This window comes from Strongylocentrotus purpuratus, unplaced genomic scaffold (assembly GCF_000002235.5).
Source record: "Strongylocentrotus purpuratus isolate Spur 01 unplaced genomic scaffold, Spur_5.0 spur5_scaffold_17, whole genome shotgun sequence".
Taxonomy (NCBI): domain Eukaryota; kingdom Metazoa; phylum Echinodermata; class Echinoidea; order Camarodonta; family Strongylocentrotidae; genus Strongylocentrotus; species Strongylocentrotus purpuratus.
Window position 1 is genome coordinate 13,131,300 of NW_022145602.1, and position 21,896 is coordinate 13,153,195.

Below are 21,896 nucleotides of genomic sequence, written 5' to 3' on the forward strand. Positions count from 1 at the left end.
TCACAAAATTGATGTGCATTGTCATCAGTTACTTAACAATAAGTAGATAAGTTTAGCTGTTGGTTTCTATTGGTTTATATTAGACCTATTGGTTTCTATATTTCTTAATTATATTGGTCATATTGGTTTATATTGGTCCCATTGGGTTATATTGGTCTCATTGGTTTTCTATTGGTCCTATTGGTCCTATCTGTCATATTGGTTTCTATTGGTCCTATTGGTTTATATTGGTCTTATTGGTTTCTATCGGTCCCTTTGGGTTCTAATGGTCTCATTGGTTTTCTATTGATCCTATTGATCTTATTGGTTTCTATTGGTCCTATTGGTTTCTATTGGTCCTATCGGGAACATTTTTAGCGTTTACTAGAACGACGTCTATGGGCTTGACGAGACCGAAGGCTCACTAAAATGGCGTCAGTCTCGCAAGCCTTCTGGTCCCTTTTCACAGACTTCATTATAACGACGCCCTGAGATGCCTACAGCCGACTAGAACAAATAGTCGGCCTCGCGAGCCTTCTAGCCACTTTCCAATTCGGGTTCACTACAACGACTGCCTATACAGGACCGATATTTTCTGTGTTTTCTTATGTATTTCCTTGTTTTTGTCGGTCCTGTGGGCTGTCTTCTCATGGGCTATTATGTCGAGGATCATTGGAAATTATTTTAATTCCTTGTCTGTCTCATTGGCTGTCCGTCTAGTACGGGTGTAAGTCTAGTGCACATGCTTGTCTTGTGTTCTGTTGAACTACTGGGATGACATAGCAGTCCCCAATCCACTGCATCGCAAGCCTGTTTAATAGAAGCACAAATGTAAACATGTTTTTGACAAACAGCCCGAACTGAAATGCCTATCTTCCCCATAAAGAGACAAACCTAACCCTTTTCATTTCATTTATTCATCATTGATAACAAGAATGAATAGAGCTAGCTCAAAAGGGGGGAAGGTTCCCATGGATGTTTGTCTCTAACCCGCTGTTTCTATTCACCCCATGAGGTATACGGTGCGTTAAGAAAAAGTGTATTCAACTTTGGTAGCTTCTAACTACAAAGTTAAGACATATGTGACTTTGAAATCTATTTCATGAAGAAAAGTGAATTGTTTTCTCTTAAATGATACCTTATTCATAATGATTTTGCTACGGGTGACTGGTGAGCAACAAAATCTTTAAAAATTGTTCTCAAAATTGCTTGTATTTGGTATTTGATACCTGATGATTTTGATAATACTTTTTTATAGTCATAGTACACGACAGCACAATTATGAACATGGTATTTTTAGACAGGGTATTAGTTACTCTTTAACATGAAATAGATTTCAAAGTCATATTGATTACGACCTTTTAATTAGGAGCTACCAAATTTGGGTTCACTTTTTTGTTTACGCACTGTATACCTGTTTTACCCAGGCACCTGCTGCAAAATTCATGAAAAGCATAATTCGGTCATGATAATCATGGTTTCTCAGCCATTGAGGCTTTGGTTTCACGCCTCATATCTGCTTTTGTATCGGTAGACAAAGAAAGAAAATTGGAATCTGTTATTGTCAAGCACAGTCGACTTGCTAAACGTAGAAGGAATACAGAAAAAAAAAGTTGACATTCAAAGACATGCTCCCCAAGGCCTCTGCACACAATAGGAGATGAGTTTGCAAATTTGTTTGAGAATTTGAAGGTACCTGGAATCAAAAGTACTATCTGACCTTTATTGTGCAAAGACAGGAAATTATTGAAGATCGTATACAAAATAATGTAAAAAAAGCATCGACATTTGGAGAAGTAGATTACCAAGTGCATGTATATGAAGGAAATAAGTTTTGCTTCTTTCTTTTCTTCTGCTTTTTGTTGTTGTTTGTTTGGTTTGGTTTGGTAAGTGTGTGTGTGTGTGTGTGTTTGTGTGTGTGTGTGTGTGGGAAAGATCGAATTAAGAGATTAATATTGTATCAAGGTTATAATGAAGGAGGGTTACGAATGACTAATTTTGACTCGTTTGTAAAAACCCAACGGGTAATGTGGGTGAAAAGACTATTGTACGGAGAGAAATCTATGAGATGGAAGCTATACTGATTTCTACTGCAAGATGGTAGGGGCCAGGGGGTAGAATTATTTGTTTGTGTAACTATGATTCCAGGTTATTAAGTTTCTCATCTCCTCTCCCTACAATGATAAATAAACTGACAGAATTAGGTTACTAAGCTTACATCAAAATTCCACATAACTGTCCTCCATTTTGCATTGGTTGTAAAGGTTGAAAATATGTCGCCACTAGCTACACCAGATCCAATAAACCATTTCGTAATGCAACCTGATGTAATGCACACGTCTTTTGTGAAGTGCCACAATACAAGTAGTTTATTCGTCTGTGATTTATAATTGTATTTCAATAGTTAGAGTGCAAATTGCATATATTACGTGTTGCTAGGTAGGGCAAGCAATAATGTTTGTCCTATATGTCTTCAACCAATGTATGCTGTTCATATTCTGACTATCGAAATACAATTATTCGTAACATGAATGAGACCCGGCCCCCCCCCCCACTCAGTGTTATTTAGGGTACGCATATGCGTGTTCCAACCGACCCCCCCCCCCTTTTCAGCAAAAGTCCGGTGTGTAAAGTCAATACGGCTCGACCTTTTTCTTTTGTATACGAGCCTTTTTCAGCATCCCCCCCTTTTCAGCAAAAGTCCGGTGTGTAAAGTCAATACGGCTCGACCTTTTTCTTTTGTTACGAAAAGGACATTTTGGCAACACGCATGCGGTCATTTTGAAACCTGAGCGGGGGGCCGGGGAATGAGATAATTCGTATCGAAGCATTTTACAAAGACGTTTGCATTAGATTTGGTGACATTATGAAAATTGCTTTTGACCGACAGATTGACAAGTTTTCAACCATCATTACTTAATTCTTTAGTCGGGGGCAGACATTCTTCAGCTGGATCCAACGAATGCTTTGAGATACTTGCATAAGTTAGAATAATTGTAAACAAAATGTCAGGAATTTCCTTGAGAGTTGTCAAAAGCTGTTGTATAGGTTATTTCTTAAGACTTCAGCATAAGTCCGGTGTGTATTAAAGTCAATACGGGCAGATCTTTTTCTTAGTTACGAGCTGGAGATTTTGGGAACATGCATGCGGTCCCTCCGTTCCCGGAGTGGGGGGGGGCACAAGGATCCGTCATATTTAAAGTAGATATTCATTGATTTTAAAAACTAACTTTATTTTCATTATTGCAAAGTTGAAACTTTAATTCGAGAAGGTTATCAAAATTCAATGCTTGGAAACATTCGAAGTAATGATTATTATAAATTACAAAACGCTTAAATACAGCCCCGGCATATCACCTGAAGAGCTCTCCGAACGCTGCTGAGATGTGTGAGATCACAGTATGGACACGACTTGCACAAGCAGACGATATCCCATGACATCTCACACATTTTCAGTGCCTGTGTTTTCATCTTCTCTCGAGTTCTTTCTCTTACTTCACTACCGTCAGGCTAAATTATAATCTATTACCTCACTCTAATCCCCGCGCATAGTTTTATTTTGATGACAAAATTAACGCAGCGATACAAAAATAAAGGAATCTGTCGCCTGTAAACAAAATAAGACGCCATTGTATATTCAGCTGCACACACCGGGGTATGTTCGGCGTTTCAAGAGGGAACAAATGCCGTTCTTAATATCATTCCGGGGGTTTTCAATTTGAAAGTCTGGTTTCTTTGATTGTTAATTAACCCCTATCTTGTGTATTTACAAGCAAAAGATTTTAGTTATCAGAATCGGGTCATATCCCCCTTTGAATGGTTTGACATGCCATTACATTTATATACACTAAACTCATTATAATTTGAGAAATAATAGCTTTGCAATTATGTTCATTCTCTATGGGATGTCGTCTGCTTGGGCTGTGTTGGTCCATATAGTGACGTCATTAAAACATCGTTATTTTTCCGGCAAATCTCTCGTATATCCCAGCTGCTATGGAGGTGGCTGCATTTGTATTTTTCTTAATCACCCGATATGTAGTTGACCTAAGCCTTGTACGATGGCCATCTGTTACCTTACCAGTTTCTAATGATACATTAGTTGACATATTTGTGATCTTCTTTGAATTTCACCTTTAAAGTATTCAAAGAAAGACACGATGTAGACGAAACTTGGCACATAACTGAGACGAATATACATTGAGAAAGAACACCCTTTCCTTTTGGTGACACTATTTTATTGAGTTATCCCGATATTCATAAGAATTTTAAACATTTCATCGTACATGCACATATGACGCATGTGTATGCACATCAAAACGCGGTAAAAAAATAACTGGATCGTCCCAAATTACTCTAAATTTTGGTATTCCCGAAATATTCTACTTTTCGATATCTAATATGTTATATTTTCTCTTTATTCGAAATATTATGGACTTAGAGCTTTACCAGAGAATTACATTGATGACATTTATTATAAGAATGAATATAAAATAAAATAAGTAGAGGTGTCGTGATCGAGTGGATATGTCGCCGGACTGTCGATCGCAAGGTCCGCGGTTCGAGTCCCGCCGCGGACCTTTGGCAAGACATTGATCTACATTTGCCACACTCAACCCAGGTGATGTAAATAGGTACCTGGCAGGAATTAGTTTCTTGAAATGCTGGAGCACTGTATAAACGGCAGCTAGGCTAAATCCGGGGTAATATTTAAATGCGCCTCGGAATAGCATTATCTAGATAGACGGGCAATAAAAATGCCTATTATTATTATTATAATAAGAATGAGGACAATTATGATGATATCAATTTCAACGATATTAAAAAGAAGAATAACAAATATGATATATTGATGATGATGACAATAGTAATAATAAAAATAGTCATTATAAAAATAATCATTATAATAATACAAATGATAATTATAATGTAAATGATAGTAGGTCTATCATTATTCCTTTACTCCCTTATTCACATAGAATAATTATAATTATTACAGTAATCAAAACATGTGAATACCCCACACCATGCAAATTTGTGTAACTATATTCACTCTTGTAACCTAAAAATAAAACAAAACAAAACAAAATCCAGAAAGACAGTTTTATCAGGAATCTGGCTTAAACTGGCAAAAGAAAGAAAATAATTTTTTACTAAATAAAAATGAGGTTAAATTATGAACTTACAATTTGACTGTCTGTGTATACTTCTATGTGTCATATATTTTCAGGCATTCTAAATAGTTTTCTTTTCCCTACACCTATGAATATTAAATTAAATGTTGATACTGCAAAAAAACTGTTATTGCTTCCTCCCACCTAAACTTTAGAGTCATGATTCCATTCACTCCGAAAGACTTTCTCAAGCCAAGTGATTCACAGTTTTAGAGGGCTTGTGTTGTCTGCTGTTTAAGATATACATTATGATCAAACCCTTACTAAAGCCAATGATCACAGAAACTACTTCGAAATATCAAAGTATAAAAGCCTCGTTCAGATCGATATGACACGACAAAACCATAGCGGTTTTTTACGATGACGTAAAGTGAGACACGTTTCTTATTGCTGTGTCTTATAACACAGAGATCAGTTGCCATTCATTTACACATATGATAACCGTAGCGGGATTTTTGTGGCGCTATACCGCGTTATTTACTGAACGAGCCTTTATACTTTGTTATGAATTACACTTTGAAAATACAATTATTTTTTTTCTGAATAAGAATCAGTACTTGGAACGTGACTTAAATCACTCTCTATCTCTCGGTAAGCCAGTAACATTGATGAATTTCATCTTCGGAAGATGGTCACATGATGGAGAACAGACCAATCAGCGTGAGGCTGATTAATATCCGAGGCAGATTTCAGTGTAATCCTGACCGGCGATATGACCTGTTGGCGCAGAACAGGGAAGAAACAAAATGGTTCCGGGTTAAACAACTGTGGGTGGGACTTGTGGAATAATACCTTACAACTCTCACTCTCTCTCTCTCTCTCTCTTTCTCTCTTTTCTGAAATCCACTCTTTTACTTAATCTGACACACTCTCTCTCTCTCTCTCTCTCTCAATAACACCTTCCCTCTTTCTCATCTCCATGTATAACTTTTCAAGTGGCAATAAAGTTTCCTGCTTCTCCCTCCCATGACGCTGAATCACTGACTATGGTAAGCAATCGATACCTCATACATTAAGCTTCCATTTCCTTTTTCATTCAACGTATTTCAATAGCTCAATATCCATCGCTGGTCATTGAGGCATTTTATGTCAATGGCAGATCGAATATTTGTTGTTGTTTGCCGATGGGGGGGGGGGTGAATAGAATTTACAAAAAGGCACCAAGTTTAAACGATTCAAAGTTAATGAAATAAAAATAGACTAGAGGACACAACATTATGATGGGTGTGCATTATCAAACAATTAAATAACGACGAAACTTTTTTTGGAAGCCTACTAAAGACGGAGTAGGGCCAGCGTCGTTTCGTCGTCATAGTTCTAATGGGAAGTCGGACAACATCTGCACACCACTTGAAATAATTTAGATATCGATAAGGCCAAAAAAGTTTGAGATGTTCCTAGAAGGTAAACATTTACAGAGAACATCATTGGATTTTCAGACAGAGATCTTGGAGTAAAGCATAGTAAACTATTCAAAATTTAAACTTGGGATATTCTTTTTGATCAGCGAGGGAAAGAGGGAGAGAGAGAGAAATAGACGAAGGGGAGGGGGTAGAGAGAGGGGGAGACAGACAGAGAGAGGTGGATTAAAGCATTGGTTCCATGACAAAATAACTACTCACCGTGGCGCTCAGGAATCGCCTCGCAGATTTCATTATAGCGCCCTCTGTCCCTGAGACGCTGGAAGGCGTCATTCCACCAATTCACCAAGTCACGGTTGGTGTGTCGTGTCATGATCGAGGCACCGCCAGCCTGGCAGTTGTTATCGAAGTCTGGCGGTGAAATGAGTTTCAGCGAGCTAGTGAACTGACTCAACAATTCACCGAATGCCACGTCAATCTTAAAAAAGAGACGGTTGGTGGTTAATTTTCAAAAGTATTCATAACATTTCTAGGTTAAAATGTAGCAAATCCCCTTTAAGCTTGTTTTGATCCAGGGGTGCCAGTAGAATAAGGACAGATATAGTGATTTGACTTCATACAAGCTTAAAGGGGATTTGCTACATACAAACAAGAGCCCAACAGACCTCATCGTGTAGTTATTTTTCATTGGTAAGTTTTCGAAAAGGGGGAAAGAAGGAAAGGGAGATCAAGGGTAAGAAAGGGAAGACGTAGAGGAAGAGGAAAGATGAGAACAAAAAGAAGAACAAAACACAAGAAAAAAGAAAAACCCGAGTACAAGAAGGAGAAGAAGGAGTAGGAGGATATGTAACAATGATGGGGATGAAAGAATTGAACATGACGCCGTCAACAATGAGAACGATTATAATGGCAATGATTATAATCACCGAAACAACACGAGTTACATGTCAAAAGATGCAGTACGTTGTGCCTTTGAAAACTAAAAAAGTATAACATGTATCATGTATAACTTTAAAGTAATAGGCTGCATTATGTAGTAATTTAGATTTATCATAATTCTTATTCTAACAAGTAGGTTTTCGATTGTTTATCATACATAAACGGTATTATTGAAAACGAATATGCTGTAAAATGGCTTTGTACATTTTGTGATTGCTTTTGAAGGTAACCGTCCCCATGGTCTCAATCTGAGCTGCTATTCACTCTAGTTTGTACACCAAATAGATGAATTTAAATAGAAGGAAATACTTACCACTCCATTCAGGACTGCGTCGATCATGAGATCAGCCGATTGGTAGTGGAATATCTGGTTGGCACTGAGCGTGGAACCCTGTATATATGGGAGATTTGTAAAAGGTAGAGAGAAAGAAAAGCAGGAGGACAGACATAGGAGGTGGGGGCAAGAGACGAGGGGAACCGAGAGAAGGAAACGAGGAGGGCGAATAGAGAGGAGGTAGAGAGAGAGAGAAAGAGAGAGAGAGAGAGAGAGAGAGGGGGAGGGGGGAGGGAACAAGAAGGAGAGAGAGGGAGGGGTGGAAAGAGATATGATACGAAAGACAGCGGATGATGAGAGAGGGGAGGGGTAGATGGGGAAAGAAAAAGGAAATACATACAGAAAAAGGTAAATGAATAAACAAATATATTAAAGAATATAGAAAGAGAAGATCGAGATATAGGGACGACAGGTGTAGAGAAAAAAAAGAAAGAGAGATAGAGAGATAGAGACAGGGAGAAGATCCAAACAGGGTTGATGAGGAAAGAATATAATAATAACATTTAAACGTTGTTTTACATAGTGCAAATGAGGATAGGAACAAAAAATAATAGAGAGAGAGGGAGAGAGAGAGAGAGAGAGATTCCAAGGATGGAGACCGAGAGAGTGAGGGGAAGGGGCCAGAGAAAAAAGTGGAAAGAGCATGAAATAAAGTTTGTAAATATATATACACATGGGCAAGTAAATATCACATAGAGATATAAATATGCAAGAGAACCAATGGACTCGTAAACCTCTTCACTCGACTCAAACTAAGTAAGGTTTGAGATTGATTTAAAACAAATATTGAAAATCATGAGGATAATGGGAAATGGCAGCATAAAACAGGCTTTAACAAGATTTGATTTGACGTGGTCAACAAAAGACCTTCTCTTGAAAAGCTTGCCATAATTTAGTGTTTGTAAGTGAAAAGAAAATATCAGTAAATTTGATGACGAATAACCTTTCTTTACAACAATAAATTATAATGTTGTGCTCTACAAAACATCATAACTCAACGTATTTTACATCAGCATTTTACATTGACATTTAATACATTGACATTTATTTGGTCATTATATTTACCACGATGTTTTTGTAGCGGGCGAGGCAAAACTCGTCCGAATTCCAGCCATCCAGAAATCCAACTGTCAGATTGGTCAAATCGTTATACGTCACTGTGCTGTCATTCTTGGCGAAGAGGGCGACAGCGCGTCCATTGGTGTATGGCACTGTGAAATAATACGTCAGCAGGCGATCGAGAGTTTGGACCCAACCTGAAACAAAATATGTAGGATGCTAACATAAGTTCGGAAAATAAATTCGTTTTGTTTTATATTACGATTAAGGCTATAACGTCAGAAAAGTAGATTTTGATTGCGTTCATAAAGCTGAGCATTTTGATCATTGAAATTGTTACTGTTTTCCACCCGAAATACGAGAAACTACAGGATACAGTGAAATACAAATTAAACTAGTAATTTGTTGTTGATAGACACCATAGGTTTTTTGTTAAAGGTGTCGTTTGTAAATGCATACTTATAAGGAATAACGCGCCCGGAGATTCTCCCCTGTGACTCGTGTTAGCTCACTATTGTTTGACATATGAACAAGATGAATGAGATCAGGAACAATTTTTTGTTAGGGTGGAGCTCAGCAGGTCTGGATAAATTATTTTGAAACATATTCAAAAATCTATTAAATAAGTACATAGATGTTTGAGTAACATAATATGAGTTGTATGCAGCCTTGCACATCAACAGGAATTAACTTATATTTAAATTGATTTGATAAAAGAAAGACACAACTAAGCATATATCATGGTGTCATAATAATAATAATAAAAATATTAAATATTTATATAGCGCACATATCCACCATGCATGGTGCTCAAGGCGCTCCAACATTGCCCCGGCTCTGCTAGGCAGCCGATTTCGGCTCTCACAGCATTCAAGGAATTCATTCCTACCGATAACCAATTAATGGGTAGGGAGTGGCAAACGTAGGTGAATATCTTGCCAAAAGACATTAGTGCCGTGGCAGGAGTCGAACCGGGCACTCTGTGATTCACTGTCCGACGACTTATCCACTAGACCACAACACCGGCCTCTAGGTTTATTATCACTTTCTATGTTATACAAGAAAATAAGTTCTAACGAATTGAAGGCAAGGATAATCTGTATCGAAACAATAAATAAATTAATATATATATTATATATTATATCTTATATATATATAATTCAATTAATCAATAAATCAATTCATCATTAAATAAGAATAATAACTAACCTGTACATCCATCGTACCATCCGCCCATGAGCCCTGGGCCACCCCTGGGCCGCTCACCCGCTTGGTTGTCCCAACAATGTTCGTAGACGTCATAAACCAGTTGACAGTTCTTGTTCGCTATCGAACACACTGAAAACATGAAGAAATAATCAAGCATTACATCTAATCCAAAAAACTTAATAGTGGTGGTTATTTTACCTGACAGATATGACAGTAAAGAAAGCAATTGGATAAAGACGATTAAAATAGTTTATAATATGATGAAGCAGATCCTAATCAAATGATTGGTTGAGAGTCTACACGTGACCAGGCATTTATTTTGCCTAACACGTAATTTTACTAATGACCGGTCATTAGTAAAATCATGTTATAAAACGTCCTTTCATAAAACAATAAAACGTTATTTCATTAACTTTCACAACTTTTTTTCGCAAAAAATCAACTCAAGATTAATCACAATACCCTATACAATCGTATGCCGCAAAGAAATCATGTTCGGCTTGCGTTATACGTCATTGTCATTGTAGCACCTTTTAATAGACTACGCACAAAGCCATTAAAATTGACATATGCCTCGTTGACACTTGCACGCATTTTGGTCCCGCACTGCCCCGCTATATGGCGTGCCAATGCGTGCCATATAGGACACGCATTCGTAGACTATGCGCATGGCATGCGAAAACTGCGCGGGAAGTATGAGCAGCCAATGCGCAAATTGTGCGCAAATTAGTCGTTAACTAGTCGTGAACATGCGTGTCACTAGGCTATCGGACACGCATCGGCGCGCACTGGCACGCCTAGGCAGCGCATAGGATGCGCATAGTTCACGAAGTGTTCACGAACGTTGCCAAACAAAATTGTCGTGCCAAAATTTTGAATATTTTGAAAATTCTGTCACGCATTTCACACACGGGCCGCATCCGCCCGCATCCTCCCGCTCGCTACCACGAGTATTTCCCGCATTGGCACGCAAGAGTATGTGTCTATGCGCAAACTATGCGCAAACCAAAATGCGGGCAAGTGTCAACAGGGCATTAGGTTGTACTTTCTTTCTTTCCATCCCTCTTCTTACCTGCGTCCACTATGTCTGGGCCGAATCCCTTGATGGTGTATGTTGTCTCATCCCTGTAACCATGGAAACGGTGACATGGATAGCATGAACACTCAACTATTTAACCTATTTCTAAAATATCAGCAATATGCTTTCACATATGGAAAACTTTTAGCCCTAAACGCGCATAAAAGAATACAGCACTAAACAACCGCTGTCACGAAGAGAGAGCGCTCAAGTGCACTCTTGCGTGAAAGTACACTGATCGGACTAGTTCAATGCGGCAAAGCGGGGGTGCGAGCGCTTGCTCTCGTTGACTACCTAACACTAACAAACTAGAATTAGAAATGAAACTCACCTAGTTAAATAAATGCAAAATTACGGTAGACTACACCAGCAGAGGCTTGCCATCACACCGTAGACGAAGTCGAACTCATTCCCTCTGCCATAATGATTATACTGACTTCCCTCTAGTTGGAGTGCAATGACCCATGATGCGCGTATGCGGTCTCCGAGATTTTGAGCGCAACGCACACACTCTGTACGCACTGCGTTAAATACACACACTGACCTCTACAGCGATTGCACGGAAGCTATAACTGTGCATTGTTCGTGCGGTACAGGCGCACTCGTTGTGAGTAGATATAGCGCTACACTATCCCAGTCACCTTGGTTTATTATGAAAAGCTACCTTTTATTGGTTGGAAAATGGCTACCGTTTCCTCTCCACGAATCAAAACAATCGTTATACCAACGTAAAGGTGGGATGTCAAGGTTTCTGAATCCGTCCGAAGATTTTTTATACGTCACTCGTGTAAGATTTGCCGACTGATTGACTGAGCGAAACCCGACAAAAAAGGGGAAAAACAGTGCAATCTCCATAGGCAGGCTGATAAAGTCAAAACTTTTAGGGGAAAATGGCTACCGTTTCCCCTGAAAGAATAACCCCAAATTTAGTATCATTTTTAAGACGACATTTCAAATTATAAGAAACCGTCCGAAGATTTTTTTAACAAATTTCCATTTGCCCGTAATATCAGCAATTATATCAAAACATGGCTTTTTTGGTGTACGTTCCCCGTGCTTAACAGGATAAGCGACGAGGCGCAGAGCAGATGCGCGTAAGTTTTCCATATGCCACACACATAATGCCACATATACACGCCCACACTTACTCTCGACCTCGAATGCATCAGTGATCCAATGAGGTCGGTTATCAACAAATCATATCACCACTATCACAACCCCGTCATCATTAATATCATATCATCACATCGCAATCATCACTAGTATCAACATTTTTTTAAAATCATAAATGTTTTCATGGAAAAGCAGCACTAAGCAGAACTACCACCGCCTACTCCACTAACACCATCATCACTAACATCGTCATTATCATCATCATCACCATCATGCATGATCATCACTGCAACCAGCCAAATCACCGGATCCTAACAGCCATCACCGCTACCACTATCACCTTCATTATTGTGATAGCCATCAATTTTATATCAGGATCATCATCAGCAGCACCCAGGGGCGTCGCCAAAGGGGGGGGGGGGGTGTGGGGGTGCGACACCCCTCCACCTGTCAAGATATTGTCGGTAAAATTGCGCTGCCGTCGGGAAAAAAGAGAAAAAGGGGAGGGGAAAAAAGAGAGGGAAAGGGAAAGAAAAGAAAAAAGAAAAGAAAAAAGAAAAGGAAAAGAAAGAAAGAAAGGAAAAGAAAGGAAAGAAAGGAAAAGAAAGGAAAAGTAAGGAAAGAAAAGAGAAGAAAGAAAGAGAAAAAAAAAAGAGGGAGGAGAGGAAAGAAAGGAAAAGAAAGAAAAGGGGGAAAAAGAGAGAAAAAGAGTAAAAGGGAAACAAAAGAAACGGGGGTGAAAGAGAGGAGAGAGAGGAGGAGTGGGAGTAAAAGAGAGAAGGGGGTTTTTGGGTGGAGTCGTCTCGTCGAGGGAGCAAGAAAGTCACGGGTAAATATGTTGCTATGTCTGGTCAGCTGTGTTGGTATTCTTGCTCGATCCTCGTGTACTATATCAATGCAGAAGTTTGAAGTCGGTGAGATGTATATTGTCGGTCGGCCGGCAAGTTTTTTTTCACTACGAACTGTGACTTTTTATCCGCTGTGACGACTTCAAGAGTGACTACAACTACAATACTTGTATTTTCTCGAAGTTTCACTTTCCTATAATATCAGCTAAAGAAATCAGAGGTTTAAAATTTTCGGGGAAACTATATTCAAACAAGGTTTAAGAGTCAACAACGGTACGACGAATCGTCTGCCTTTCTCTATATTGTGATGAAACGCCCAAAATTCCGCGCTTCGCGCGAAGGGAGAAAATGTCATTTAGACGAGTCGAGAACGGTACAACGAATCGTCTTCTTTCTCTAATAATTTAAGGTAACGTCAAAGCTTTCGCGCTTCGCGCGAGAGGGGAAAACTGAATTCAGACAATTAGGGCTTATTAAGAGTCGAAAACGGTACAAACGAATCGTCTTCTTTCTCTAATAATTTAATGAAACGTCAAAGCTTCCGCGCTTCACGCGAGAGGGGGAAACTGAATTCCGACAATTAGGGCTTATTAAGAGTCGAAAACGGTACAACGAATCGTCTTCTTTCTCTAATAATTTAATGTAACGTCAAAGCTTTCGCGCTTCGCGCGAGAGGGGAAAACTGAATTCAGACAATTAGGGCTTACTAAGAGTCGAAAACGGTACAACGAATCGTCTTCTTTCTCTAATAATTTAATGAAACGTCAAAGCTTCCGCGCTTCGCGCGAGAGGGGAAACTGAATTTCGACAATTAGGGCTTATTAAGAGTCGAAAACGGTACAACAAATCATCTTCTTTCTCTAATAATTTAATGGAACGTTAAAATTTCCGCGCTTCGCGCGGGAGGGAGAAGCTTTATTCAGACAAGGATTAAGAGTCGAGCACGATTCAACGAATCGTCTACTTTCTCTAATAATCGCGCGGAGGGGGACAACTGAATTCAGATAAGGATTAAGAGTCGAAAACAGTGCACCAAATAGGGCTTATTACCCTAATAAGGCCGGGGGGCCATTATGGCCCCCCCCCCCCTCCACGATTTTTCTAATTGCTCGGGAACGCATACGGATGGCGCCCCGCCGCTCGCTGACTTTTTTCTTTCAAGTCTTGCGCAACTTTTAAAAGAATTTTTTTGAAAATCGGACCTGCGGTTACAAGGTCACGTGACCTTTTGTCTTTGCATGTCAGCCCGAAAATCGCTTATTTTCATGATTTGTGTACAAAACATATGTAAAAGTCATTTTTCCTAAAAACAGATCAAACATGGGTTATTGGGTCTTGTTTAAAGTTTAGGTGGTTGTTTTTGGAGTCAAAATAGTTGAATTGTAGTAAGAAAAGAAATAAACAACAAAAACAATGAAATACATAACTTAAAAAAACAATGAAATACATAAGAAATTACAAAAACAAGGAATAACATAAGGAATAAGCTGGCTCTTCCAAAATTTTTTGTCGTATTATTATTCAGAATGGTCTAATGAATATATGTAGTGAAAAAGATGCTTAAATATGAATTATATGATTTATGGGTCAAAATGTGATTTTTATGACTTTATTTGCATAAATTACCATAAATATGCAAATGAGTGAATTTTTCAAAAAATTGAAATTATCATATTATTCTATACACTTCACTTGACATGCGTGCAAATTTTCGCGGCGATCGGCCGCTTCGCGGCCGAGATCTTAAGGGGGGCCATAATGGCCCCCCCCCGGCCATACTAAGACCTCAAATAGCCCGGCCTGTTTAGGGTTAAGAGTCGAAAACGGTACAAACGAATCGTCTTCTTTCTCGAATAATTTAATGAAACGTCAAAGCATCCGCGCTTCGCGCGAGGGGGGGGGGAACTGAATTCCGACAATTAGGGCTTATTAAGAGTCGAAAACGGCACAAACAAATCGTCTTCTTTCTCTAATAATTTAATGAAACGTCAAAACTTCCGCGCTTTGCGCGAGAGGGGGAGAAATTGAAATTCAGACAAGGATAAACGGTTGAGAACGGTACAGCAAATCGTCTTCTTTTCATAATAATTGAATGGAAAGTCAAAGCTTTCGCGCTTCGCGCGGGAGGGGGGGGGAAACTTCATTTAGACAAGGATTTACAGTCGAGAAAGGTACAATAATCGTCTTCTTTTCCTAATAATTTAGAGGCCTATCACCCACACCCCCTAATGAGCGCTCTTTAAGTGAGTCGCTTGCTCACTACCGCCTTCCCTAAAATAAGATCCCAGCTCCGCGCCTGCATTAAAATATATCAGCTATGATGCTGTCTAAGTTGACGAAATAATTCGTATATTTATGTCGTCGAGGAAAATTACCATTTACGCATATGCAAGTACTATAGATAGTCCATAGGAAAAACAATTTAGCCTTCGGCCCCGGGTTTATAGGGTTATATTTGTAGATATTGGACATTTAATTTTGTCGGTAATTGGCCGCTAGTTTTGTCGGTAATCGTTGGCCTCTACACCCCCCCCCCCCCCACTGAAAAGGTCTAGCGACGCCCCTGGCAGCACCACCATCATAAAATTCACCTCAACCGACATCACTACCACCACGGCACCACCGATCTTACCATCAACATCAACATCATCATCATCATCATAATCATCATCATCATCCTCATAATCATCATCATCATCAACATCATCATCATCATCATCATCATCATCATCGATCTCCAGTCATCATCAATATTATCATCCTCAAAATCATCATCAGCAGCATCATCGTCATCATTATCATAATCTTCATCACCATCATTAGCGTTAAAATGCTCTACCTACGTCTACTCAGGGTACACTTACAAATATTCCAAGATGTCATCATAGTGACCGATGGCAAAGAGCCAGACCTTGTCATCACTGCTGCCTAATTTATGAAAGAAAATGAAAAACAAAATGAAATGCTTATTTTTTGGTTTATTATATTATGTTTTGCAAAAATAGAATATGTATTAAAGCCCCACCGCACTACCTATTGCTACTTGCGCCCTATATACAGTGCGTCCCAAAAAAACTATACACTTTTGAAATGGCTGCCGAATAAAAGAATATATGATTATGGGGGAAAAGTTATATATGTATGGAAAGCTCATAAACTCAACTTTCTTATGACACCAAAAGGTCAGAAAATAATTCATGATTGGGTGAGCACTGCTCACTTTTGTAAAGGGTATGAAAATTAGGTTGCGCAGGAATTAGCCTTCCAATTTGTGAGAGTAAATCCTTTGGAGCTTACAAAATTTAGGGTGATATCATACATTCATGATTTGCTGAGTGAATTTCATGGTTTATTAAACCAAACTTTTACTCATGAGTGAACAACGTTCCCTGGTAGACTCAGTGGTGTGTTCATGGGAGTCAGGATTGGGTTATGGTACATGTTGTAATTTCCATGTTACAAACTGTTGTTTTTTACATCTGTGACTTTGAATAAAAACCTTCACCCCACATTTCAGTTACCATTTACCTGAAGAATAAGTAGCCGGCATCTTGGACATTCCTTTTTTCAACAAACCGTATTTGAATATTCAATTTACATAATAATCCCTACCTGGGTATTAAGTAAATCAATGAGATGTTCAACTAATCTTACAATAATTGAAATGTGGGGTGAAGGTTTGTATTCAAAGTCACAGATGTAAAAAAATAAAATAACATTTTGTAAATTAAACATGGAAATTACAACATGTACCATCACCCCACCCTGACTCCCATGAACACACCACTGAGTCTACCAGGGAAAGTTACAATGCTACAATACAAAATGCAATTCATGTTCACTCATGCATAAAAGTTTGGTTTAATAAACCATGAAATTCACTCAGCAAATCATGAATGTATCATATCACCCTCAATTTTGTAAGCTCCAAAGGATTTACTCTCACAAATTGGGATGCTAATTCCTGCACAACCTAATTTTCATACCCTTTACAAAAGTGAGCAGTGCTCACCCAAGCATTAATTATTTTTAGACTTTTTGGTTTCATATGAAAGTTGAGTTTATGAGCTTTCCATACATATAGAACTTTTTCCCCAGAATCATGGATTTTTTATTCGGCAGCCATTTCAAAAGTGTATAGTTTTTTCTGTATAGCAAACAATGCCTAATCGGTGACCATTGGTACCCCATGGTCACCTTTTTCTTATGTCAACTGAGAGCTGATTTGATGAGATAACCACCTTACGGTGACCATGCAGGAAGGTCTAATCCCTCCTGGCCAAAATAGTACAAATGGGATTTGAAACGAGAACCACCAAAGACCATCGTGTACTTTATATATACAGCTGAAAAATATAACGAGCATTATGGCAACAGCGGACAGGCCGATATATGGGCTTGCACTTTAATAGTCGGGTGATGATATACGCCCCCCCCCCCACCCTTCCCTACAACCCCGCCCTCTTTAACCAGTCACTAGCCTAACAAAACAAGAACAACAAAATAAAAGCTTAATTAAATGAGAAGAAAGTTTCTAAAGGTCTTCAAGATTGACAGCCCATTGAATAAGACCGAGAAAACAAAGACCTTATGCGTTAAGCCCCAGGCACACTATACGACCCACTACGATCCGATTTCGAAAGAATTTGTAATAGCAACTGATACAAACATTCAAACATGTAAAAGCTTAATGACCTAGGATCTGAATAGTCATATGATTAAGAAAATCATACTGACATCAGATTGTCTAGACATAAGACCGACAACCAGGGGCGTATGCAGGGGGGGGGGGTTGGGGTTTAAACCCCCCCCCCCTTTGTTTTTTTTTTTTTTTTTTTTTTTTTGTTTTTTTTTATTATTAAAAAAAAAAAAAGTGTCCGCTTACCCCCCCCCCCCCCCCCCCCCCCCCCCCCACTGAGCAACTTTTCGGCCGGCGCGATTTTCAAATTTTCGGGAGCAAAATATTTTAAACCCCCCCCCCCCCCCCCCCCTTGAAAAAATCCTGCGTACGCCCCTGCCGACAACAGACCGACATTAGACATACACAGTCCAAAATCAGAACAACACAAATTTACTACTTAGGCTATAAGGAGTGCAGTCGGCATGAAGTCTACAATGGAGTCGGTTAGGCGGTGTGGCTGAGGTGTAGAACCCCATTCCCACCAAAGGGAACGACACGAGACTGAAACTAGACCGAACAAACAGATAAACGACACTGATAGGCCAAGAATCAATCGGTTTCGAAGTCAGTTTTGCGATGTGACTGGGGTATAACTTCTAGGTCTATTGTCTATTATCCAGACTAGTTCTTTTGAACCAGAAACCAGTGATTTCCCTTAAACGTTGTATAGAGCCAGTTTCATTCTTCCATTCCCTTTATAAAGATGAATATGAAAGCATTAGAGTGTAAACATGAAGGGGCGTGTACTTCACCGTTAATATCACTTTGAACTTTATCACAGATAACTACAATAAATTAACACACAACATAATGCGCAGTGTCAACAACATTGAGGCCTGGCAGTGCCGTACATGTATATCAAATACATCTCCAAATCTGCTTATACGCAATGATGATTATATATATTGATCGAAACAGACTTAATTAATGTAACGAGCCATGTACATAGTAAGCGGAGGGCCAAAGTAAAAAATAAAGAGGGCTTTGCCTGCCACTACCACACAAACTTTAATAGCAAACCTTGTTTATTCAAAAGGTTTTATAATAATACACAATATGTCAGAGATTTAAACGGTCACCCTTATATAGGAAGGGGGTCCACTGAAATAGCGGCACTTTTTACGAAAAATAGTATCTTCTAAATAGTATTTAACCTTGAACCTCCATGAAATTCGTCCTATGTGTATTAACTACAAACATAGTAATTAGGATGTGTTTGGTGTTTTTAAGTCGGTTTTTTTTTAAGATTAATTTTCAGTGAAACCTCTTATCAACATGTATTTGGTTTCAAAATGATGGATAATAAAAATAAATCAAGTTAATATTAATTTCATGGAGTTATGTAGCATGTAACATATAAATTTTGAGTTTCTTTTTTTTTGGGGGGGGGGGGGGAATAAGACATGATGTAGAAAATATAGAGGTCTGCTGAAATGCAGTAGTCCAGTTGTTATCTGGTTATTTGATCTTTCGATAGAGCTGTAATAGTTTTAGTTGCTTTAGGACCTAGTGGATAGCCATTTTTTTCTGTTTGATTTTACCTCATTGAAATGGCATCCAAAGACATAATAGATTAATTTCTATAGTCAACTTGAGTGTGATCGGAAGTCGTCCAAACTTAGAAATCTGAATCTGGCTACCATCCAATTTTTGAAGAATGTGCAATGACCTTGAGAGGACACTTTTTTTCTTTTTTTTGGTCCCAAAAAAGAAGTAACATCTAACGTGTGATTGTGCACGATTTGAAGCCGATTCGGCTTTTTATTTTGACTAGAATAGTCCAATGCTGTACAATTCCAGTTGTTAGAGTTCTTATCATTATTAAGAACTTAAACGATGATGAAGATTTTCTTTCTAACATAACTGCCACTTTTTTGAGAATCGGATCGCAGGAGGATGGTAACGTGTGTGGTGGGCTTTAAACGTACCATTTTCTCAGTCATCAATACCTATTAATATTCCTCCATCCCTAGCAGGCTTTTAACCTGAGGAATGCCCAACAAAGACATTAACAGGAAACAAGAACAGTTGGAGCACTGGGGTATAGTTGGTAAAGGCTTCATTCGAGGGTTTCCGGGTTCGATCCTTGCTTGGTGCTTTCATTCTTGAACAAGGTGTTTAGTCCACTCCCTCTATACCCAGGTGTCAACGGATACCTGACGACGCTGGGTTAACCGTACTAGTTAGGACACCGGAAGAGCAGGCTACCATTGATTAATAAAACCCAATTATTTTATACAGTCATGTAGGCTATATACATCTCCCCAATAAGCCCATTGCACATAAGGCTTCATTTTGACTGCTTTTAATCAAGAGCTGTTTCTAGGGATTTTTAGATTTGCACAACGGAGAACGTGGACTGCCCTTTTAAGGCAATGTTACGTCCTTTTAAGGCACTGAGAGTGACGTTACATTGCCTTAAAAGGGCAGTCCACGTTCTCCGTTGTGCAAATCTAACAGTCCCTAATGCAATAAACCCCATACGCCAGCTATCAAAAGAATTTTGCTTTTGTATTGTGTCACTCTCATATGGGGCCTTAAAGACCACATCAGTCAATGGCGGCGTAATACGTCAAGAAATTAATTGACGCATCATAATTAGCTTTGACACCTTTGTTAAAGCGAATGTGTAATGTTCAGCGCAAACGTTGATTTGAATTTGCTTTCGCATGCGTCATTCTGGACTTTTAGATTTGCACGTCGACATAGTGGACTGCTACGTGTGACGTCCTTTACTGACGCAGGGATGACGCACATAATAACGCAATAAAAATGACGCCCCGTGTGCAAGACGACTGGCATAAATTCATACTTACTACTGCTTGCCAATGACGATCCACTAGATGAAGACTGGCCAGACTGGGTAAAGATGTTTATCGGCTGCCCATCAGATCCAGTCTCGCCCCCTGATTGATTCAAGCTGATTATGCCGAGAACCAAAGCGACGATGCTCACGACAGTCAAACAGCAGACCAGTATCACGGTCAAGAGGTTCCTATCCTGGGCCATAATGGTCAGATGTATGCGAACTTCAAGATCAGGGCCAAAAGAAATCCGGGTGTGTCCTAGCTAGCTGCAATCCAGGCTGCTCAACACTCAAGTGCCGAACACGGAGGCCAAATGAATGCAGCAAGATAATTCGTGAACATTCTTTTTTTTTTCTCTCTATGCATTATTATCCTCGGCTTTATCATTTCATTATGTTGCCTTTCCATGTCATTAGCTGAGAATGGATTTTTTTGGAGAAAGGTTGCCCCTGGTAAACATGTTTTGCTTGGATGATCACCTATGCATTTGGTTGGGATGATATGCCAGACGTCGCGTCGTCTCTCCTATAGGTTGAGTCCGCCACCACAGCTTTATGTCATTGAGTCGTCATCTTCCAATCAACGCACCGTCAGCGGCTTTGACGCACCACAATGACATCGTACCCAACGTTGACCGATGAAAAATAGATCTGCCTTGAATTATCTAGGCATGCGATATTACCTTCGTAGGTTTCTTCAGTGTAGATTATGACGCAATGAAAATGGCGCTTCGTAATGCTTTTTCAGATAAGAAGTGGTCAACCGCTGCGAATATATTTGTTCATACTTTTAAAAAGTCGCAACAAACCAAAACGGGAATGTCGTCTCTCCTATAGGTTGTGAGCACATTTTTTGTTGTCCTCGGAAATTTAAAAATTTGCACCCCCCCCCCCCCCCCGCCCCCTTGACCGCCAGGGGGGGGGGGAGGCCATCCTCAAAAAAAGGTAAAAATCAAGTGTTTTAACACGTTTTTTCCCCAGGGCGGGGGGCAGGGCCCCCCTGCCCCCCCCCCCCCCCCCCCCCCCCCCCCCTGGATCCGCCACTGTACAGGACCGACATTTTCTGTGTTTACTTATGTATTTCTTGTTTTTTTTTGTCAGTCCCGTGGGCTGTCTGCTCATGGGCTATATTATGTCGAGGATCGTTTTAAATTTCCTGTTTCCTAAGTTTTCTTGATTATTCTATTTCCTTGTCCGTCTCATTGGCTGTCCGTAGTACGGGTGTAAGTCTAGTGCACATGAACCTTTTGTTAATGCTTGTCTTGTGGTCTGTTGATCTACTGGGATGACATAGCAGTCCCCAATCCACTGCATC

The 21,896-nt window shown here is 39.4% G+C and overlaps 1 protein-coding gene across 1 annotated transcript; it reads right to left on the reverse strand.

Annotated features, from left to right (window-relative positions):
• Positions 1-4,859: 4,859 nt before the first annotated feature.
• On the reverse strand, positions 4,860-21,127 carry LOC115924905. Its single transcript, XM_030987748.1, has 8 exons — positions 20,592-21,127; positions 15,959-16,022; positions 11,128-11,180; positions 10,056-10,184; positions 8,853-9,043; positions 7,767-7,844; positions 6,776-6,992; positions 4,860-5,870 (listed from the first exon to the last, which is right to left on the reverse strand). Exons 1-8 carry the CDS (start codon positions 20,782-20,784, stop codon positions 5,824-5,826), a joined length of 972 nt encoding a protein of 323 aa, XP_030843608.1. The 5' UTR covers positions 20,785-21,127; the 3' UTR covers positions 4,860-5,823.
• Positions 21,128-21,896: the final 769 nt, after the last annotated feature.

Coding starts and splice junctions, on each gene's coding strand:
- LOC115924905 (XM_030987748.1), bottom strand. CDS start 20,784: ATGGCCCAGGATAGGAACCTCTTGACCGTGATACTGGTCTGCTGTTTG. Junction 11,181..15,958: donor GATGACATCTTGGAATATTT/GTAAGTGTACCC, acceptor CCATGGTTACAG/GGATGAGACAACATACACCA. Junction 10,185..11,127: donor CCCAGACATAGTGGACGCAG/GTAAGAAGAGGG, acceptor TCATGTTTTCAG/TGTGTTCGATAGCGAACAAG.